Source organism: Micromys minutus (genome assembly GCF_963924665.1).
Source record: "Micromys minutus genome assembly, chromosome: 21".
Taxonomy (NCBI): domain Eukaryota; kingdom Metazoa; phylum Chordata; class Mammalia; order Rodentia; family Muridae; genus Micromys; species Micromys minutus.
This window is the reverse complement of record NC_137956.1, coordinates 38,778,430-38,794,118: the sequence shown is the minus strand read 5'-3', so window position 1 is coordinate 38,794,118 and position 15,689 is coordinate 38,778,430. Positions and strand designations below refer to the sequence as shown.

General features: G+C 51.1%; 2 protein-coding genes across 4 annotated transcripts; one reads left to right on the top strand and one right to left on the bottom strand.

The window, feature by feature from the left end:
• Nucleotides 1-4,845: 4,845 nt before the first annotated feature.
• INKA1 (inka box actin regulator 1) lies at nucleotides 4,846-6,437 on the top strand (the record flags this gene model as incomplete). The annotated part of the gene is made up of 2 exons (XM_080934659.1): nucleotides 4,846-5,011; nucleotides 5,640-6,437. Exons 1-2 carry the CDS (start codon nucleotides 4,961-4,963, stop codon nucleotides 6,435-6,437), a joined length of 849 nt encoding a protein of 282 aa, XP_080790785.1. The 5' UTR covers nucleotides 4,846-4,960.
• Nucleotides 6,438-6,656: 219 nt separating this feature from the next.
• On the bottom strand, nucleotides 6,657-15,086 carry UBA7 (ubiquitin like modifier activating enzyme 7). Of its 3 annotated transcripts, none has more exons than XM_080934298.1 (24): nucleotides 14,967-15,086; nucleotides 14,708-14,876; nucleotides 14,486-14,620; nucleotides 14,275-14,381; nucleotides 13,884-13,974; nucleotides 13,645-13,780; nucleotides 13,457-13,554; nucleotides 13,225-13,371; nucleotides 12,701-12,871; nucleotides 12,440-12,547; nucleotides 12,218-12,298; nucleotides 11,982-12,137; nucleotides 11,734-11,899; nucleotides 11,451-11,656; nucleotides 11,292-11,356; nucleotides 11,026-11,209; nucleotides 10,880-10,954; nucleotides 10,528-10,678; nucleotides 9,733-9,815; nucleotides 9,402-9,494; nucleotides 9,118-9,309; nucleotides 7,526-7,618; nucleotides 7,353-7,453; nucleotides 6,657-6,891 (listed from the first exon to the last, which is right to left on the bottom strand). In XM_080934298.1, the coding sequence occupies exons 1-24, from the start codon at nucleotides 14,993-14,995 to the stop codon at nucleotides 6,759-6,761; spliced, it is 2,970 nt and encodes a 989-aa protein (XP_080790424.1). In that variant the 5' UTR covers nucleotides 14,996-15,086; the 3' UTR covers nucleotides 6,657-6,758. The 3 variants fall into 3 exon arrangements, with proteins under 3 accessions (XP_080790424.1, XP_080790426.1, XP_080790425.1); XM_080934300.1 differs by having other exon boundaries at nucleotides 7,353-7,435; XM_080934299.1 differs by having other exon boundaries at nucleotides 13,457-13,551.
• Nucleotides 15,087-15,689: the final 603 nt, after the last annotated feature.

Here is a 15,689-nt window from a genome sequence, read left to right as displayed (position 1 = left end):
GGTGGTTTCCCAGACTCCAGCTCTGGCTCCACCCACCTAGTAAAGGAGCATTTAGAGCCCTAGCAGTCTCTAGGAGCTGCTGGAAAATCCCATCTTCCGCTGTTTTTAGTGAATTCTTCCATTCATTACTGCAACCCTGAGGGGATCCGAGGGGAGGAGGCTCAAGCTACAGATGGTGTAACTGGTCACATTGTCCTTGCAGACGGAGCAAACCCAGTGCCCAGGAAAATAGCCCCAAGACTTCTACCCCACAGAGTCTGCGTTCCAGCTGCCTCCTCCTACCATTAGAAAGGTTTCTGCCTCTGAAATCTAAGCCCAGCCACCAAAGAAAATCAAAAGTGGTCTACACTCAGCAAACGAAAGAATCTCCAGTAGATGAACTAAAGCTAAGAATTACTTGTGGGGACATCAACAGCAGGGAACCAAGGAATCTTCAGAGAGGAAATGAAGGTGTGCTGTATTGTGTGTTGATCTGGGATGCAACTACACCAGCCTCGAAACTGAGATTTACTGAGCCAGTGTCTTTAAGATTTGTCTGTGTATTATATTTCCATTTTCAAAGGCTTTGAAATGTTTTGCTTGCATGTATGTCTGTGCACCACATGCATAGAAGCCAGAAGAAGAAACTGGAGTTTCAGATGGTTGTGAGCCACCATGTGGGGACTGAGATTTGAACTCAGGACCTCTGGAAGAGCAGTCAGTCACTGCTGAGCCATCTCCCCAGCCCCCCAATTTAATTTTTTTAAAAAAGACTTAATTACTTTTATTTTCTTTCCTTTTTGGTTTTTTGAAACAGGATTTTTTTGGTATAGTCCTGGCTGTCCTGGAACTCACAGAGGTACCCCTTATCTCCCAAGTGCTGAGATTAAAGGCACATCCCACAGCCACCACTGTCTGGCTACTTTTATTTCCTATATGAGTGTTTTGCCTGCATATATTTTGTGTACCATATGCATGTCTTGTGCACACAGAGGCCAGAGAGGGTGTCAGATACCCTGGAATTGGAGTTACAAATGGTTTTGAAGCAGCACATGAGTGCTAAGAATTGAACCAGGTCCTCTGAAAGAACAGCAAATGTCAGTGCTGAGCTATCTCAACAGCCCTATTTTTTCCCTGTTCTTAAATGTGTGTGTGTTTTTCTTGTGAACTTGGACATATGCTATAACACTTGTGTGGACGTAGAGGACAACTTTCACAAATCAGCTCTCTTTTACTGAGGGATCTAGGACTGAACTCAGGTCTTAAGTTTTTTTTTTTTTTTTTTTTTTTTTTTTTAATCCAATAAGCCATCTCACCAGGCCTCTCTTGAGACAGGGTTTCCTTATGTTGCCCAGGTTACTCCTGCTTCATCCTCCCAGGTAGCTAAGACTGCAGGCACATGCTCTTGTGCACTCTGAAGCCAGAAGGTTATTCTTTTCTGTGTACTTGGAGGTGTGTGTTTGGATTGGTACACATGTAGAGGCCAGAGGTCAACCTTGGGTGCATTCCTCAGGAGCCACTCAGTTTGGTTTGCCCTGTTTTTATTTGGTACAGAATCTCCCATTGGAGATCACCAGCCAGGCAGGCTAGGTTGTCTGCCAATATCTCTCCCTCTCAGCATCAGAGAATTACAACAAACCATTGCTACCACACTTGGGTTCTTTTTTTACATGGGTTCTGGGGATCCTCAGGTCTTAATTCTTGTGATGTTTCCCAACACCAGACATGTACCCTTTTCTCTCACTCCTCCTAAACGCTTGATGCTTGCTCCCATTGTCTCTGACACACCCATGCTGGCTCGTGGGTCTCTCATGTTTCTACTCTTGGCTAGTTTCCTCCATGTTTCTGTTTCATCTTTCCTACCTCTATCCAGTGAAATGTTTTCCAGCATGGAAATTGCTCGCCGCTCCCCTCCTCTGTCTACACTCACCACCTCTGTCTCCTCCAAGGCCATGGCCTAAAATGCCACCCACTGGCTTTACTGTCCACTCCTCTCCACCTCAGTGTTTCTCTCTCCTGAGCACCATACTCATATACTTAGCAGCTGACCCTTTCTCAAGACTCACACGTCTGCAGTGAGCCTTTGCTTGTCTTTTTTTTTCCCCCTTTTGGAAGATATTTTTATTCAAGACAAGTCTCTCTCTACATAGCCCTGGCTGTCTCAAAACTTCAGGCTGGCCTTGTATTCACAGAGATCTGCTTGCCTCTGTCTCCTGGGTGCAGGGATTAAAGAAGGTATGTGCCACCATGCCCAGCTCAGATTTTCCTTTTGTTTTAAGAGTGTGAGCATCTTGCCTGGTATTCACAAGTATATCACATGTGTGCAGTGCCTACAGGGGCCATAAGAGGACAGAGGGTCCTCTGGAACTAAAGTGACAGAAAGTTTTATGCTGTCATATGGGTGCTGAGACTCAACCCAGGTTTCTCTACAAGGACAGTCAGTGCTCTTAACTGCTGAGTCACCACTTCAGCCCCTCTTTCCCGTTTCTACTGGATTGAAAACAAATCTATCCAGATGATGGTGGTGTACACCTTTAATGCCAGCAAAGCAGAGGCAGATGGCTCTCTGTGGGTTTGAGGCCAGCCTTATCTACAAAGTGAGTTACAGGACAGCCAGGGCTTGCTACACAGAGAAATCCTGTCTTAAAAATAAGGAAAAACAAACAAACAAACAAATAAATCAGGAGCTGGAAGAAAAAAAAGCAAAAAAACAAACAGAGGTTGGAGAGATGATTCAGTGGTTAAGAGCACTGACTACTCTTCCTAGAAGTCCTGAGTTCAATTCCCAGCAACCACATGGTGATCTGATGCCCTCTTCTGGTGTGTCTAAGGACAGTGACAGTGTACTCATATACATAAAATATTTTTTAAAAAAACAGAATAAACAAACAAAAAGTAAAAACTTTATTTATCGAGTTACATGTATGTAAATTGTACAGCATCTAGCCAAAAGTTTCTGCTTCTAGAGCTATCCTCTTACCTGCCCCTTCCTTCCTGTGATGTTTTTCCAACTGCAGGCCAGATCATAGATGAGGGTCCCTTCACTGGTTACATAGCCCTTACAACAAACTAGAGCCACGAAAGCACAACACAAGGGATAAAGACTCCCCCAAGTATTTAGACAGCAGTTCCTACAACTGTACAGAGCTCCCCATTCTTCCCTTTAGTTCATAGATTATCCTAGTTTTACAAAAAGAATTCAGGCCTATCTGAATCTGGCCCACATGTTCTATGGCAGACTACACGGCTGTGAGGCCAGAGTTGGTGTGCTCTTCAGTCTTTGTCACCATCACGACCAGCAGCAAGATCTATGGGAAAGGAAAGGAGAGGTTTCCTTCTTTTCTTTCCTTTTGTTTTTCTTTTATGTATGTGAGTACACTGTAGCTGTCTTCAGACACACCAGAAGAGGGCATCAGATCCCATTGCTGATGGTTGTGAGCCGCCATGTGGTTTCTGGGATTTGAACTCAGGACTTCTGGAAGAGCAGTCAGTGCTCTTAACCGCTGAGCCATCTCTCCAGCCCAAGAGGTTTCCTTCTACTGGGTGTTTTTAATGATAGTGCCATCCAGCCAGCTGTTCACACTGGAAACTTGGAGGCCATGCTTTACCTGTCTGCACCCATGCATCAGTCAGGGTAGATCTTAGCTCTAGAGTCATCCAAAGTCTAGAATGATGCTTCTGTTTACCCTCTGGGTTCAGAACCAGGCTTTCAGACACACACCCTTGCCTGAGATAAAGACCAGAACCTTCTTTGATTGCAAAACAACTATATCTTGCAGAACACAGCCCTGGTGATTCCCTGAAAAGGAGCTCCATGCTTTTTATGGCACCAAAACTAAAACTCAAGAGATTCCCATAATTCTTCTGATGGCTTGGTTTTGATGACTTCTCTCTATCCACAGACCCCTGCCCTGAATGGGGCATACACATCTGTGTTTTCCTTTCGTTTGGTCTGCCTAGTCCCTGCCCCTCAATATTCTTTACATTGGCAGACCCTTTCATCTAAAATGCTCTTCCTCGCTGAACTCAGCCATATCTTTTTAAGAGTCCTATCCCTTAACTGAACTCATTGCCCTCATTCTCCTATATTTTGTTGTCTGAGGATAGATCCAGTCCGTCTCCAGTTAGACTGTACCTCTCTCTGATTGTGGAGTGGCCTCAGGAGAAAGGCTCTAAATATTGGAGCCAAAGAGCAGTTTTCCTTTTCCATTCCTGCAAGCAATCTATTGGTCAATGGTTCGGATTGAGGATGCAGACCATAGCCGCGCGATCCCCACTAGAGGGCAGGCCAGCCTATCTCTGCTCAGATTAGGCCAGAGGGATGCTGGAAGGAATTTTGCCATGGCCCTTCCCTTACTCTCTCTTAAGGCTCTTCACTGAGTATTTATCGGGCAGAAGGAAGTTCGGTCCTATCATTTCCAGGGATGGTCAAGGCCACTGAACGGACTTCGAGTGAGCTACAATACTGTCAAATCGGAAGATAGGGTACAGTGCCCACACGTGGGCGTCGCATTGGGGCCCCAGTACAAGAAACCGCTATTTCACCAGGGGACAAATTGAAAAGATGAGGTCAAGGAATGAACGTGCGGGGGGCGGGAAGGGGTCGTGTCCGAACTGCGTTACAGCAGGGTTAGCTAAACTTTTTGAGACACGAAGGTGTCCTGAGCTGCGCTCTGGTCTCCGGTGCTACTACAGCCAGGCTCCACCAGCAAAGCGGGACGGGAGGGCGGGGCTGAAAGGGGCAGAACCTCTTCAGCTCGCCCCGCCTCCATTGGCTAGGGCACGGAGGGGGGCGGGGCAGGGCGCGGCTGCCAGATGTTGGGGCGGCAGCGGCCAGAGCAGCTACTGAGAGCAAGGAGCCTTGGAGTAAGGCAAGGGTGCGGACGCCACTGGCGGGCCGACTCGGCCCACTCTGCACTGCTCCCGCGGGTGATCGGTGGTGAGCCGGCCGACCTGGAGAGTGTACAGCACCAGCACCAACATGCACAGCGCTCGACTTGACAGCTTCCTGAGCCAGCTCCGCTGGGAACTAGTGAGTCTTTGGAGTGGGTGTGGTTGTGAAGATGTGTGTGGGGTGCGTGGCTGCCGCCTGGCTGGAACAACAAATGGCAACGGGGTAAACTCCCGGTACCCATCAGAGTCAGGATGGGGGCGGGGTGGCGCGCTACAGATGGCCCAGATGGCCCGCTTCGGGTTTCTGACGGTTGGGAACTGTTCTGGGCATCAGGTAACAGGCGCCCAGCTGGCCTTGCCGGTGGCGGAAATGGGGGAGGAGAGTTGGGAAAAGAAGTTTCTTTTGGGGACCGACACGGAGCACCCAGGGCCTAAAAAGTGCTGTACTGCCGTGGACATCCCCTACCACGGGCTGGCCTGTACCTCCTTCCTCTCTACTCTGCCTGCCCGCCCTGGTGGCGCGTGCTGACTTGCCCGGCCCTGCGTGCTGCAGCCTGCCGGACTGCCACCAGCTCTGTGGATGTGAGCCACATGAACCTCGAGTGCCAGTGCCCCCATGTGGGCCTTGTGCTTACAGTTCCGACTTGCTACCCAGAGGCTTTTCAAGTCCTTCTGAACCCTCCATTCTCAAGACTGGCTTGGTTAGACACCAAGGGGTCAGGGACTAAGAAAGCCCTGTCTAACATTTGCCTTATCTTTCTCTCCAGTTGTGTGCTCGGGACACAGGCTCACCTCCAATGCCTGGCCCACTGCAACCAAAACCCAAAACTGATCAAAATCTACAGCCCAAGTGCCAGTTGAGGGCCTCCAAGGTTTTGGAAGAGGACTCTGTCTGCTGTGTAGAAGAGGAAGAGGAAGAAGGCTTGGTAGCAGAAGACAGGGGTGCACCATTGGGATGTCCTAGGGAACATGCCTTAGACTGGGACTCTGGCTTCTCAGAGGTGTCAGGCAGTACATGGCGAGAGGAAGATCTGTCTGGACCCCAGCGTCAAGCACCCCCAGAACGTCCACCTCATAGACAGCGTTTCTCAGTCAGTGACCTCCCCGTGCGCAGTAGGGCAGCTGTAACTAACAAACCTCCCGCCCACCGTCCAAGGCCCAAGTCCACCCCAGATGCTTGCTTGGAACATTGGCAGGGATTGGAAGCAGAGGACTGGACGGCAGCCCTGCTGAACAGGGGCCGCAGTCGGCAGCCCCTGGTGCTAGGGGATAACTGTTTTGCTGATTTAGTTCACAACTGGATGGAGTTGCCTGAAGCAACCAGTGAGGGGAGTGATGGAGATGCACCCCGAGCCCGTGCTCGACCACCTCAGTTCCTGCTTGGTCTCTCTGAGCAGCTTCGGCGTAGGCTGGCCAGGGCTCGCCGGACAGCTATGGCAGGCAAGCGACTGTCATGCCCACCTCGCCCAGAACCTGACCTGCCTTCGGACATTTCACGATTTGCAGCTCTCATGAACTGTCGAAGCCGCCAGCCTATTATCTACAATGATGTCAGCTACCTCTGACCCTGCCCTCCAGCTAGGGACAATAAAGGTTTTTGTTTTTTTCTAAACTGCTGGTTCCATACTCCTGAGGCTTCAGGAAGTGTCCCTGGCCCTGTGAAGCACAACCAAGACAGGCCAGTCTAGAATCTTCCCTTTTCCAGGGCTCCTGGGTTCCTGTCATTCCCATCTCACCCTTGTGCGCTTCACCATTCATTTTCTAGCCTCCACTCCACTTGTGCCTTCCTTCAACCAGCCTTTATTGTTGGAGCATCTGCCGTGGAGTGAAGATGCAGGAATTTTAGGCAGAGTTCCTGATGGCCAAGTGGTGACATGGTGGCTTCCTCATCGCAGCTCATAATGCAGTGGTGGGAAGGCTGTTTTGTCCCCCTCGCCCTCACAGCTCAGCTCCAACACCAGGACCCTCAGCCCAGGCTTGGGCTTCCATCCGGTCACCTTCTGAACCAGTTCTGTCATTCTGGTATGAGAAAGGGGTTAGGGGAGATTTTGTAGGTGAGCTGAGGCAGACAGGGGGCAACCTAGTGTGGACCAGAGGGTGCTGGTGAGCCCTCAAGAGCCCCAACCAGGAGCAGGAGCGGCTCAAGGCAGGAAACATCTGAAACTATTTTAGGAGCAGCTGGTGGGGCAGGCAAGAGGCAGGAAGCTGTGTGTCCCTTGAGAATAGGCTGTGAAGGGAGATGGGGGCTGGGCAGAGTATGAGGAGCCAAGGGGGCTGGCCAAGCAGACAGCTACATAAGTCCCCTTCCTCAAGCTCTTAGCTCCACCCCCACCCCCACCCCAGGGCCCATTTGTTGACTCCATTTGGTGGAAGAATGCCTCAAGAAGGTGTGAGGGGCCTAAACTGGGGTTGAGAAAAAGACCTTGTCACCCATCCTCAGCATCCAGGGACATGAAGGAGCCTGGCTACAACCAGCTCACCCGAGGCACAGGTGCTGAGCCTGCTTTTCAAATGGCCATCCTGAAGAATAGAGCAGAGCCGGGCCATGTAGCAGGATCTCCACCTTCAGTCCATGTTTTTCCTAGAGGATATACATAGATACCCAATGGGCCAGGCTGGGCTGGGCCAGGGACAGAGTGGAGACAGGGCATACCTGCAGATAGGCCAGCAGCGATTCCAGCGTCCTCTCAGGCTGCCCAGCAGGAACCTTCAGGCGGTCCCAACAGGTCCATTTCAAGTGACAGAACTACAGGATGGAGGTGAGGGGAATTTAGAGATTTCTCACACAAACCTGCAACCCCTAGCCCAGTTACTAGCTGTTTTTCCTAGAGGAGGAGCTGCTCTAGAGGCAGGAAGCTGCAGCTAAAGGGTGGGGGGGGGGTGGAAGGTGGGATCTGGGCCCAGAGTCTCAGCCCCCTCCCCGCCCAGGCTGGGGCCAGCACAGGAAATGGAGCTATGAGGCCCTGTATGGGGAAACAGACGTCCATCGAACAGGCCAGCTGGAGGGGGGGAGGTGGGGGCTGCTTCCTGAGGAAGCTGGAGCTGGGTTGCTGTATTCTCCGATAAAGCAGCTTGTTCCTCTAAGGGGAGGCTGGGATCTGGGAGATACGGCTCATTCTGCTCCCTAGTCCTTACATATAGGGCTTTGGATTGCTTATGGGCATACAGAAACCAAGGGCATGGTAACAATGGAACACTATTGACTCAGAGGATCCCTACTAACAGGCTAGAGAAGCTTTTATTCTTGTCCCATCATCTTCCCAGGTCAGAAGTTTTGGTGCCTATAGCTGAGGACAGATGATGTAGCAGATAATCAGAGTCCCGCACAAAGGGGCCCTCCCAATAATCAGAAAACATACAGGGTCGAGCTGAGACTAGACTAGAGGCATGATGGGGACTCTTACCCACCCCCATCCCGTGGACAAAGGCAGTCTCTGTGCTGCTTAACTGTGGGGCACCTCACAAAAGCATTCTGTGTGCTTGTCCAGAGGGACCCTAGGCTAGCTGGTGACCTCTGTCCTCTCTCCTGGTGAGGGCATTTCTTCTGTCCTCTTTCCTGTGCCTCAGGGAAACGCCAACTGGGCCAGAGCCTGGGCACACTATTGGAGGCATTGCCATCCTGAATTCATAGGAACAACCTCCCCACACACATAAAACCAACAATACCTACATATGTGCCCACGTGCACATATTCTCATTGAGGAAGATCCTTGCTCTTCCATCTGGCACACAGATGTGCAAGCTTGATTCCTTCATGCTCACATACCAGGGATGCCCAGAACTCATATGCAGTAGTATAAACATTCTGTCCCATGGGGCTGAGACCCACACTCCTGGTAGCAAGCCTGGTGCCCTTTAACTTGGCTTGAGGTGAACAGAACAGGGCTTCTACAAAGGGAAGCTAGATTCTTTCTGGGGCCGAGTCTATGGTTGCCCCTCCCTTCTCCTCCCCACCAGGATATTACAGACAAGGAGGGAGCCATGGGGGATGTCTGGCTCCACTAATGAGTTAAAGATGCAGCTCCCCCAGACCCTGAACTGCAGGGGGGTTGGGGGTTATGGCTGATGGCCGTTTCCTGTGTCTGACAGGCCCCAGCCTAGCTTCATAGCAGGAAGGGGGTTGGATGGAGTCTACAGGACTCCCCCATAGTCTGAGAGAACCCACAGCTAGAGAGAGGACTTGTTTGCTTGGGTGAGTAGAGAAAAAACTCAGGCCTAATGGGAACACGGGCATCAGAGGCTCACCAACTGGATGGCTGGGGCAGAAGGCGCTGAGCGTATGAAGTGGTTTTCGGCCAGGTGCAGATAGCTGTGACGAAAGGTACCAAGGGGCCGTGGCCCACTTACCACCTTATACAACTCCAGGCCCAATAAGCCTGCCACGACAGCTGTACTGGTGGCAATGGCTGGGATAATCCGGCCTACCATTTGCTTGATCTGTCAAAGACAGGGCATTTGGTCTGGGCTCAAGGTTCAGGGATAAGATTTGGCTCTCACTTCTAGCCTGAGCCCCAGAAGGGTGAAATTACCCGAGCATGGCTAACTGGTAAGATCCCATAGTTCTGACATCGCAGGACCGTCGCTGCTACCACAAAGTCCACGTGGAAGTTGCCGTCATTGTCCTGCCAGACCAAGATCACAGGAGTGTTAACACTGCAGTGGTATCCCTCAGGGGTCCTCAGCATGGCCACCTGTATGACACTGAGAGGTCTCTGTACAGTCTTCTGGTTGGGTACCCACCATCTCCCTCCTTTGTCACAGAGTGCAGACGAGATGCAAGGGGAGTGAGCTGCTTCCACTGTCTTCCCTGCTTCCTGATCCCACCTCAGCCCAATTCTTCACCCCATCTTGGGACCCTACCTTCCCAAACAGTACAGGCTTTAGTGGGGGGCCCCTGCTCCAGTCTTCCAGGGTTTCCTGCAGTTCCTTCAACTGTTCCTGGCCTGTCAGGGAGCAGGGCATGGGATCAGTCCTTAGCTCATTTCCTATACTCTAGTGCCTTGTATCCGTTCTCAGGCTCTGCCAAACCTGCCATTTGCCACCACTTGATCTAACCAAGGACTCTCTCTTGGTTGATGCTGACATCTATTTTCTTGCAGCCCCACTCTTTCCCTGTGGCTTTGTTCTCATCCAGGACCATAGCTAGGCACTCCTCTGAATTTTTTCTTTTTCTTCAAATTTTGAAAGTCTCTCAAAAGAACTGGGATATATCTTAGGCAGCAGAGAGAGGAACCTACTGAGGAACCAGAGGATGGAAATAAACTAAGCAGCAAAGTAAGAGGCCCGGAGAAGTGCTAAAGAGATGGCTCAGCTGTCGAGAGCACTTGTTGCTCTTGTAAAGAACTCTAGTTCGATTCCCAGCACTTACATGGTAACCCATAACTGTCAGTAACTCCAGTTTCAGTGGATTGGTGCCCTCTTCTGGCTTCTGTGGACACCAGGCACACCCATGGTATATAGATATACATGTAGGTAAAATACTCATGTGTACAAAATAAAAACTAAATGAGCACACAAACAAACCAAACCGAAGAGGACTAGAAAAAAGGAAATGAGTTGGCTGTCTGGCGTTTAGGCCCCACTTTCCTTCTAAGCACAGGCCGAAGACCGGTGGTGGGGAGGGGCAAGAATAGCTGTACCAGACTGGGGCCTCACCAAATTCAGCAGGGAAGTTCTGGGGCATGGAATCGGCCTCTCGAAGCAGCTTCAGCAGTTCCCTGAGTACAGTCTGACTGTGTGAGCCAGGGAGCCCATGCATCCGTGCATACAGGTTGGCAGCTGCCAGTACGTAGAGGAAATGCATGTCCTGCAGCCAGGCAGAGTAGGACCATGGGTATATGGGATGGGATACATTGCCCATTTGTGGATCTGTTTGAATGCCTGCCTCTCTCAAGGACAGACACTTGAATTTATACAAGAATGATTCTCTTTTAGCATTTGTGCATCATAGGGGAAAACAGAGGTGGCGTCTGCCCTTAGGGTACTCAGGTCTGATGACTCCACTCACTTGGTTTGGGTCAAATTGCAAGGGATGTGGACACTCTTTGGATCCTGACCAGAACAGAGTTCCATCCTCAAGCACCTAAGGAAATAAAGGCCGTTGGACTGTCGAGTCTCTTGGAGCCATCAGCTGCCCAGCATCTGACTACCTACTTTATCAGATGGGAACTGTCTCAGCAGCTCCACGATGCTATCATGGAAGCGCAGTTGCCAGTGGCCAAGAGCCCACACCACACAGTCTCGCCAGGTCTGTGGGCGCTTTCTTAGGACACCCATCACTTGCTGCAGCAAGGCCAATGTTCCTGTCCTATCTGTGCCCAACAGGGACGTGCATGTCCTGCAGAGAGAGGAGGGAAGTTTGAGGCTGCACTCTATTCCTGGAGTCCTGGACTCCTACCTACCTCTGTTGTTGACCTTACTGTTGGTAGGAGTTGATGGTCTCTGCAGATAGTCTGAAGAGCCCCTCAAATTCATCCTGGGCCCACTGTGGGGGTGGGGGTTGGGAAGGATGATAAAGTATTAGATGAGGAACAGATCTGCAGTTGAGGGTTGAGATAGAGAGAGTTCACTGTACCTACCTGCAGGCTGTGCTCTACTGTGCTGGGGAAGTGACGCAGGGAGCACACCGGGTTGGGAGCATCCTCAGAAGCTTCAGCTGAGGCTGGACCTTTGTAGACTTCGGTCACGTGTGGCACAAACACTGAAGCACTCCCCCGGGTTCCCTGGGTACCTGCTTCCAGCAGTGGTTTCAGGTAGTGGGTGCATCGAGCAGCAACATAGTGCCCTGGCAAAGGACAGAGGATGTAGGGTGAGGCTGCCAGAGCCTTGGGCAAGGGACTCAGCTTTGAGTGAGGCACTCACGGGCTTGGAAACTGTCCACAGCAGCAACAACACCATCCACCCTGGAGAAGAAGCTGTCATCATAGATGTCCTCCGTGGTGGGATCCAGTGCACAGGTATGTGAAGTCACTTGTAGGTCTGGGTTTAGACTATGGGATGCTTCTGCAGCCACCTCTGCCTTGGGCCTCTGGGAAGAAAGGAAATGGGCACGTGATGAGAGAGCAGCCCGAGATGCAAGGAGCTAGAATGTAAGAGGGGCCAGCACTCACCCCAATGTCCTTGGGCCTGAAGAGGAACTGCCTGCTGAGGTTGGAGCGTTCTATGTGATCCATGTCAGCAATAGTCACACCTCCATTAGCCCCAACTCCCAGGCCCACTAGTGCAAAGCCTTTGAGCATTTCACAGCCAATGGCACCAGCACCCACCTGCTGGCAGGAACAGTCTCAGCCAGAGAGCATGGCCTGGATCTCCCAAAGACATCTCCAACTATCATCCCTCAGCTTACCAAGAGGTAGTGTTGGCAGCTCAGTTTCTCCTGAAAACCAGTCCCAAACACGGCAATTTGCCCATCATATCGGCAGTTTCTCTACGGAACACAGACAATGGCCACTGATGGCTGACTGCCTATGTGTGTCATTACCCTGAGTTGTTTAATCTGGACCTCAGAGGTGTTCTGGGTTCTCTTCTAACTCTGATTTTGAACAAGGCTTTTACCCCCAGTTCTCACTGGTTGACAGTCCTCAGGACTGGGAAGGAGCGTCTCATCTTCTGGAAGACATTCAAGGGCATCAAAGTACAGCCATTGGTCCAGGGGCATGAACTTCTTGGAGATTGCCTAGGGGCGGGTACATCACTCTGAGGGCCTCCATCAACTCCTAATTCCTACTCCCCTTGGATCCCATCTAAGGGCTACAGCTGGGTTGGGAACATGCTCCAGATACCCTCTGGTACACTTCCCTAATCCCTCCCTTTCCCTACATATGCCTACCTTCAGAACTTCCTGAGCAGCCACTCCACCCAGAATGGCTGCCATGGGGCTTAAGGTACCAGCACTACTCAGGGCAACTTTCCGGAGTAGATCCTCATCCAACCACTCTTCTTTTGTCCCTTTTAGTGGCTCTAGGTCATGGGCCAGCCCCACTACGGTCTCTGAGTCATCCTGTGGGATAGCCCCTATGTGAGCCCCTAGTCCCAGCTTGAATTCTAACCTCCCACTCAAAGCCTTCAGGCACCCATTTCCCCTGTTCCATGGAAGTAGCAGAATCCTAAGTGGGGAAGCCTGGCATTGCTGCTAGGCTGGGAAGTGCTACCAGCACCAGCCGGAGGCACTGAAGGCATCCCCAAATGAGCACAGCTTCCGACCTGCTTGTGAGGGCTTAAAGATGGAGCAAGCAAGCATCTTCAGGCTCTAGGCCTGGTACGTCTATGGACTCAGCCTCCAGTGAGGTGAGATCTGAAAGGTGAGGCCTAGTGAGGCAGAGGCTGTGTACTTCACAATATGGGGTCACTCACAGGATCCCAGGGCTTGGGTGGCCGGCCGCGAAGTTGCTGGAACTTGTGCAGCGCATGGAAGGCTTGATGTAGGCAGTGAGCACGTTGTACTTCCTGAGTATTCTGGGCCACCACATGGGGCTGAAGCAGAGCTATGTCCAGGGGCTTCTGTAGGGGCTCGGGGTCAGGTCTAGGACACTATGCACCCCTTCGGGTAGCTGGGTGACCTCACCTCAGAAGTACTTGTACTCACATGCCTCACAGTCTTGGGTCTCTTGACTTCAGTGACAACCCCACCTCTCAAGTAACGGGAGAAAGCTGTTGTATCTCCAATCTCTAAGGACCCATCTTCTGTGAGAGAGCCATGCTAGTAAGTTATGTCTTCCTTAACATAAGTTCTTTCCCCCAGCTGAGGCAGTGGTTGGAGTAGGGCTGACTTACCCTGCACACGGACGGGCTGTGGAGAATGACGGTTGAGCTCAACCATGCCTTCAATGTCTGAGAAAATCACCAAGTCCCCATCATAGAAGGGCTGTGTTTTGGTCCCTCCTCTCAGAGTGACAATGCCGGGGGATCCCTGAGTGAGAGATGGCTTGTCTTCAGAGTGCCTGTACCTACCGCCCACAGGCCCCGACACCTTTCTCTGGACATCAGGGAAACCTCTACATCTTAGCACCCACCCGAGAGATGTCCTGGATGGCAGCTGTCGTGGGTTCTACCTCTGTAGGGTCCAAAACAGTGAAGTCCTCGCCAAAATCACAGAATAACCGCCTAGCATGGTAGGTGGACGTTACTGAAGAAGCTCATCAGAGCTGTGAATAGGGGACATCAGGACAAGCCCAGAGGGAAAGGAAGTATAGGAAAGACATGGAGATTTTGATTTGGACATGTAGGGTGTACTAGTGCAGATCCACATGCTGAGGGGGAGAAACAAGGGTGAGATTGTAGTCCAGAATTAAGAGGATCCTTGGCTAGTCTTGAGGCTGAGTTGGGGAGAATAGAGCCAAGCTTAAGGCTGGGCAAAGCATTGGGATCAATTGATGTGGTGGGGTATACAGGTGGTCTCCTCACCCCACAAGGCCCCGGGTTTCAGCCATCAGGAAGTAGACTCCATGCTTGCGGCACAGAGTTCCCACCTTTAGCTGGTCCTCTAGCTTGGAGTCAGTCAACACCACTACCTAGATGAACACCGTGATCAGCAGGTCTGGAATCACCTTGTCTGCCGTTAAAGGGCAGGAGGGAGGTACTAGGCTATCGTGCAAAGCGGCGCTGGGGTAAGCACCTGAAAACCCTGCAGCAGGTCCTCAGTGATGTCGCCTTTGTGGATGGAGATCTGGACAGCTTCATTGAGCTGAGCCAATTGTGCATGAGAGGCCTCAGCCCTCCTCCTTCCCAAGCTCTCTTCTGAGAGAAAAAACTAAGGACAACTCAGTGCAGCTTGATCAAGAGACACACCCCTTTGGCCCTGCTCCGGAGGCAGCATAGAGACCCCAAGAACTCTTACCTGAGCAGCCAAGTCAGCCCAGCAGGTAGGATAGGGATCATGCAGGGTGAGGCTGCCCACACCCATAAGGACCAGGTTCTTGGCCACCTCGGCTCCCAAGCCCTGCAGGCCACATAAGAAGACTTTGGCTTTCTGGATCCTCTGCATAGCAGGCAGGCCCAGTACATACCTGTAGTCAAGAAGGTGGGGGGTGTGTGTGGCAGCTGGAAACCAAAGGTCTTGAAGCCACCCAACTTTGTCGTCCCACCTTGAGACTCACAGTTGCCTTGAGTAAAGCTCCTCATCCATCCTGAGTCTTGGAGAGGGAGTGGGAAGGGAGGCTGCGATACTCACAGAAGGGGAAGGAAAACAGGGAGAGCTTGGAGCTGATGGGAACAGGCACCAGCCGGTTACAGTTCTCTTTCTAGCTCCTCTGTAATTTCAGGAAACCAAAAGTGAAACTAGACCAAGTTAGTTCCTGGTCCTTCCAATAAATGTGGACAGATGCCAGCCCTCTGCAGGCCCAATGAGGTTTATCGCCTGGATAAGTCCCAGTGTTACAATAGGCCGGTGAGTCTCTGAGTCAGCCACAAAATGAAGACATGTGTCTTGTGTATCTTTTTAAACTTTTGTCTTGGAATAATTGTAGACTCACAATAAGTTGTGAAGATAACACAGGGTGCTGCCGTGTACTGTTTGTAAGTGTGTTCTTCCATCAGCATATTAATTACACACACTAATGTGCTTCATACATATACATTTGATCATATTCACCATTAGCTTCTCCATCCCCCTCCCACTCTTGCTGGTCCTCTTGGTAACTCTGTGAATTTCACAGAAGTTTCATACAGGAGAGTGGGTGAGAGGTTATTTATAAAAGCATGGACACCTCACCAGCAGCTACAGAACTAAAGAAACCATCTTGCCCTTCCATGATTGGATGCTCACAAGCCCAAGTTGTGTACATATTTTGCACAGGTCACAGCTACTGTGAGTTCAAGAG

Excerpts from the sequence above, each read along its gene's own strand:
- UBA7 (XM_080934298.1), bottom strand. The coding sequence starts at position 14,995 with ATGGATGAGGAGCTTTACTCAAGGCAACT. Across the intron at positions 12,548-12,700 it reads CTGCTCAGGAAGTTCTGAAG|GCAATCTCCAAGAAGTTCAT; the intron begins GTAGGCATATGT and ends ACCCGCCCCTAG. Across the intron at positions 9,310-9,401 it reads TACCAGTTAGCCATGCTCGG|ATCAAGCAAATGGTAGGCCG; the intron begins GTAATTTCACCC and ends TGTCTTTGACAG.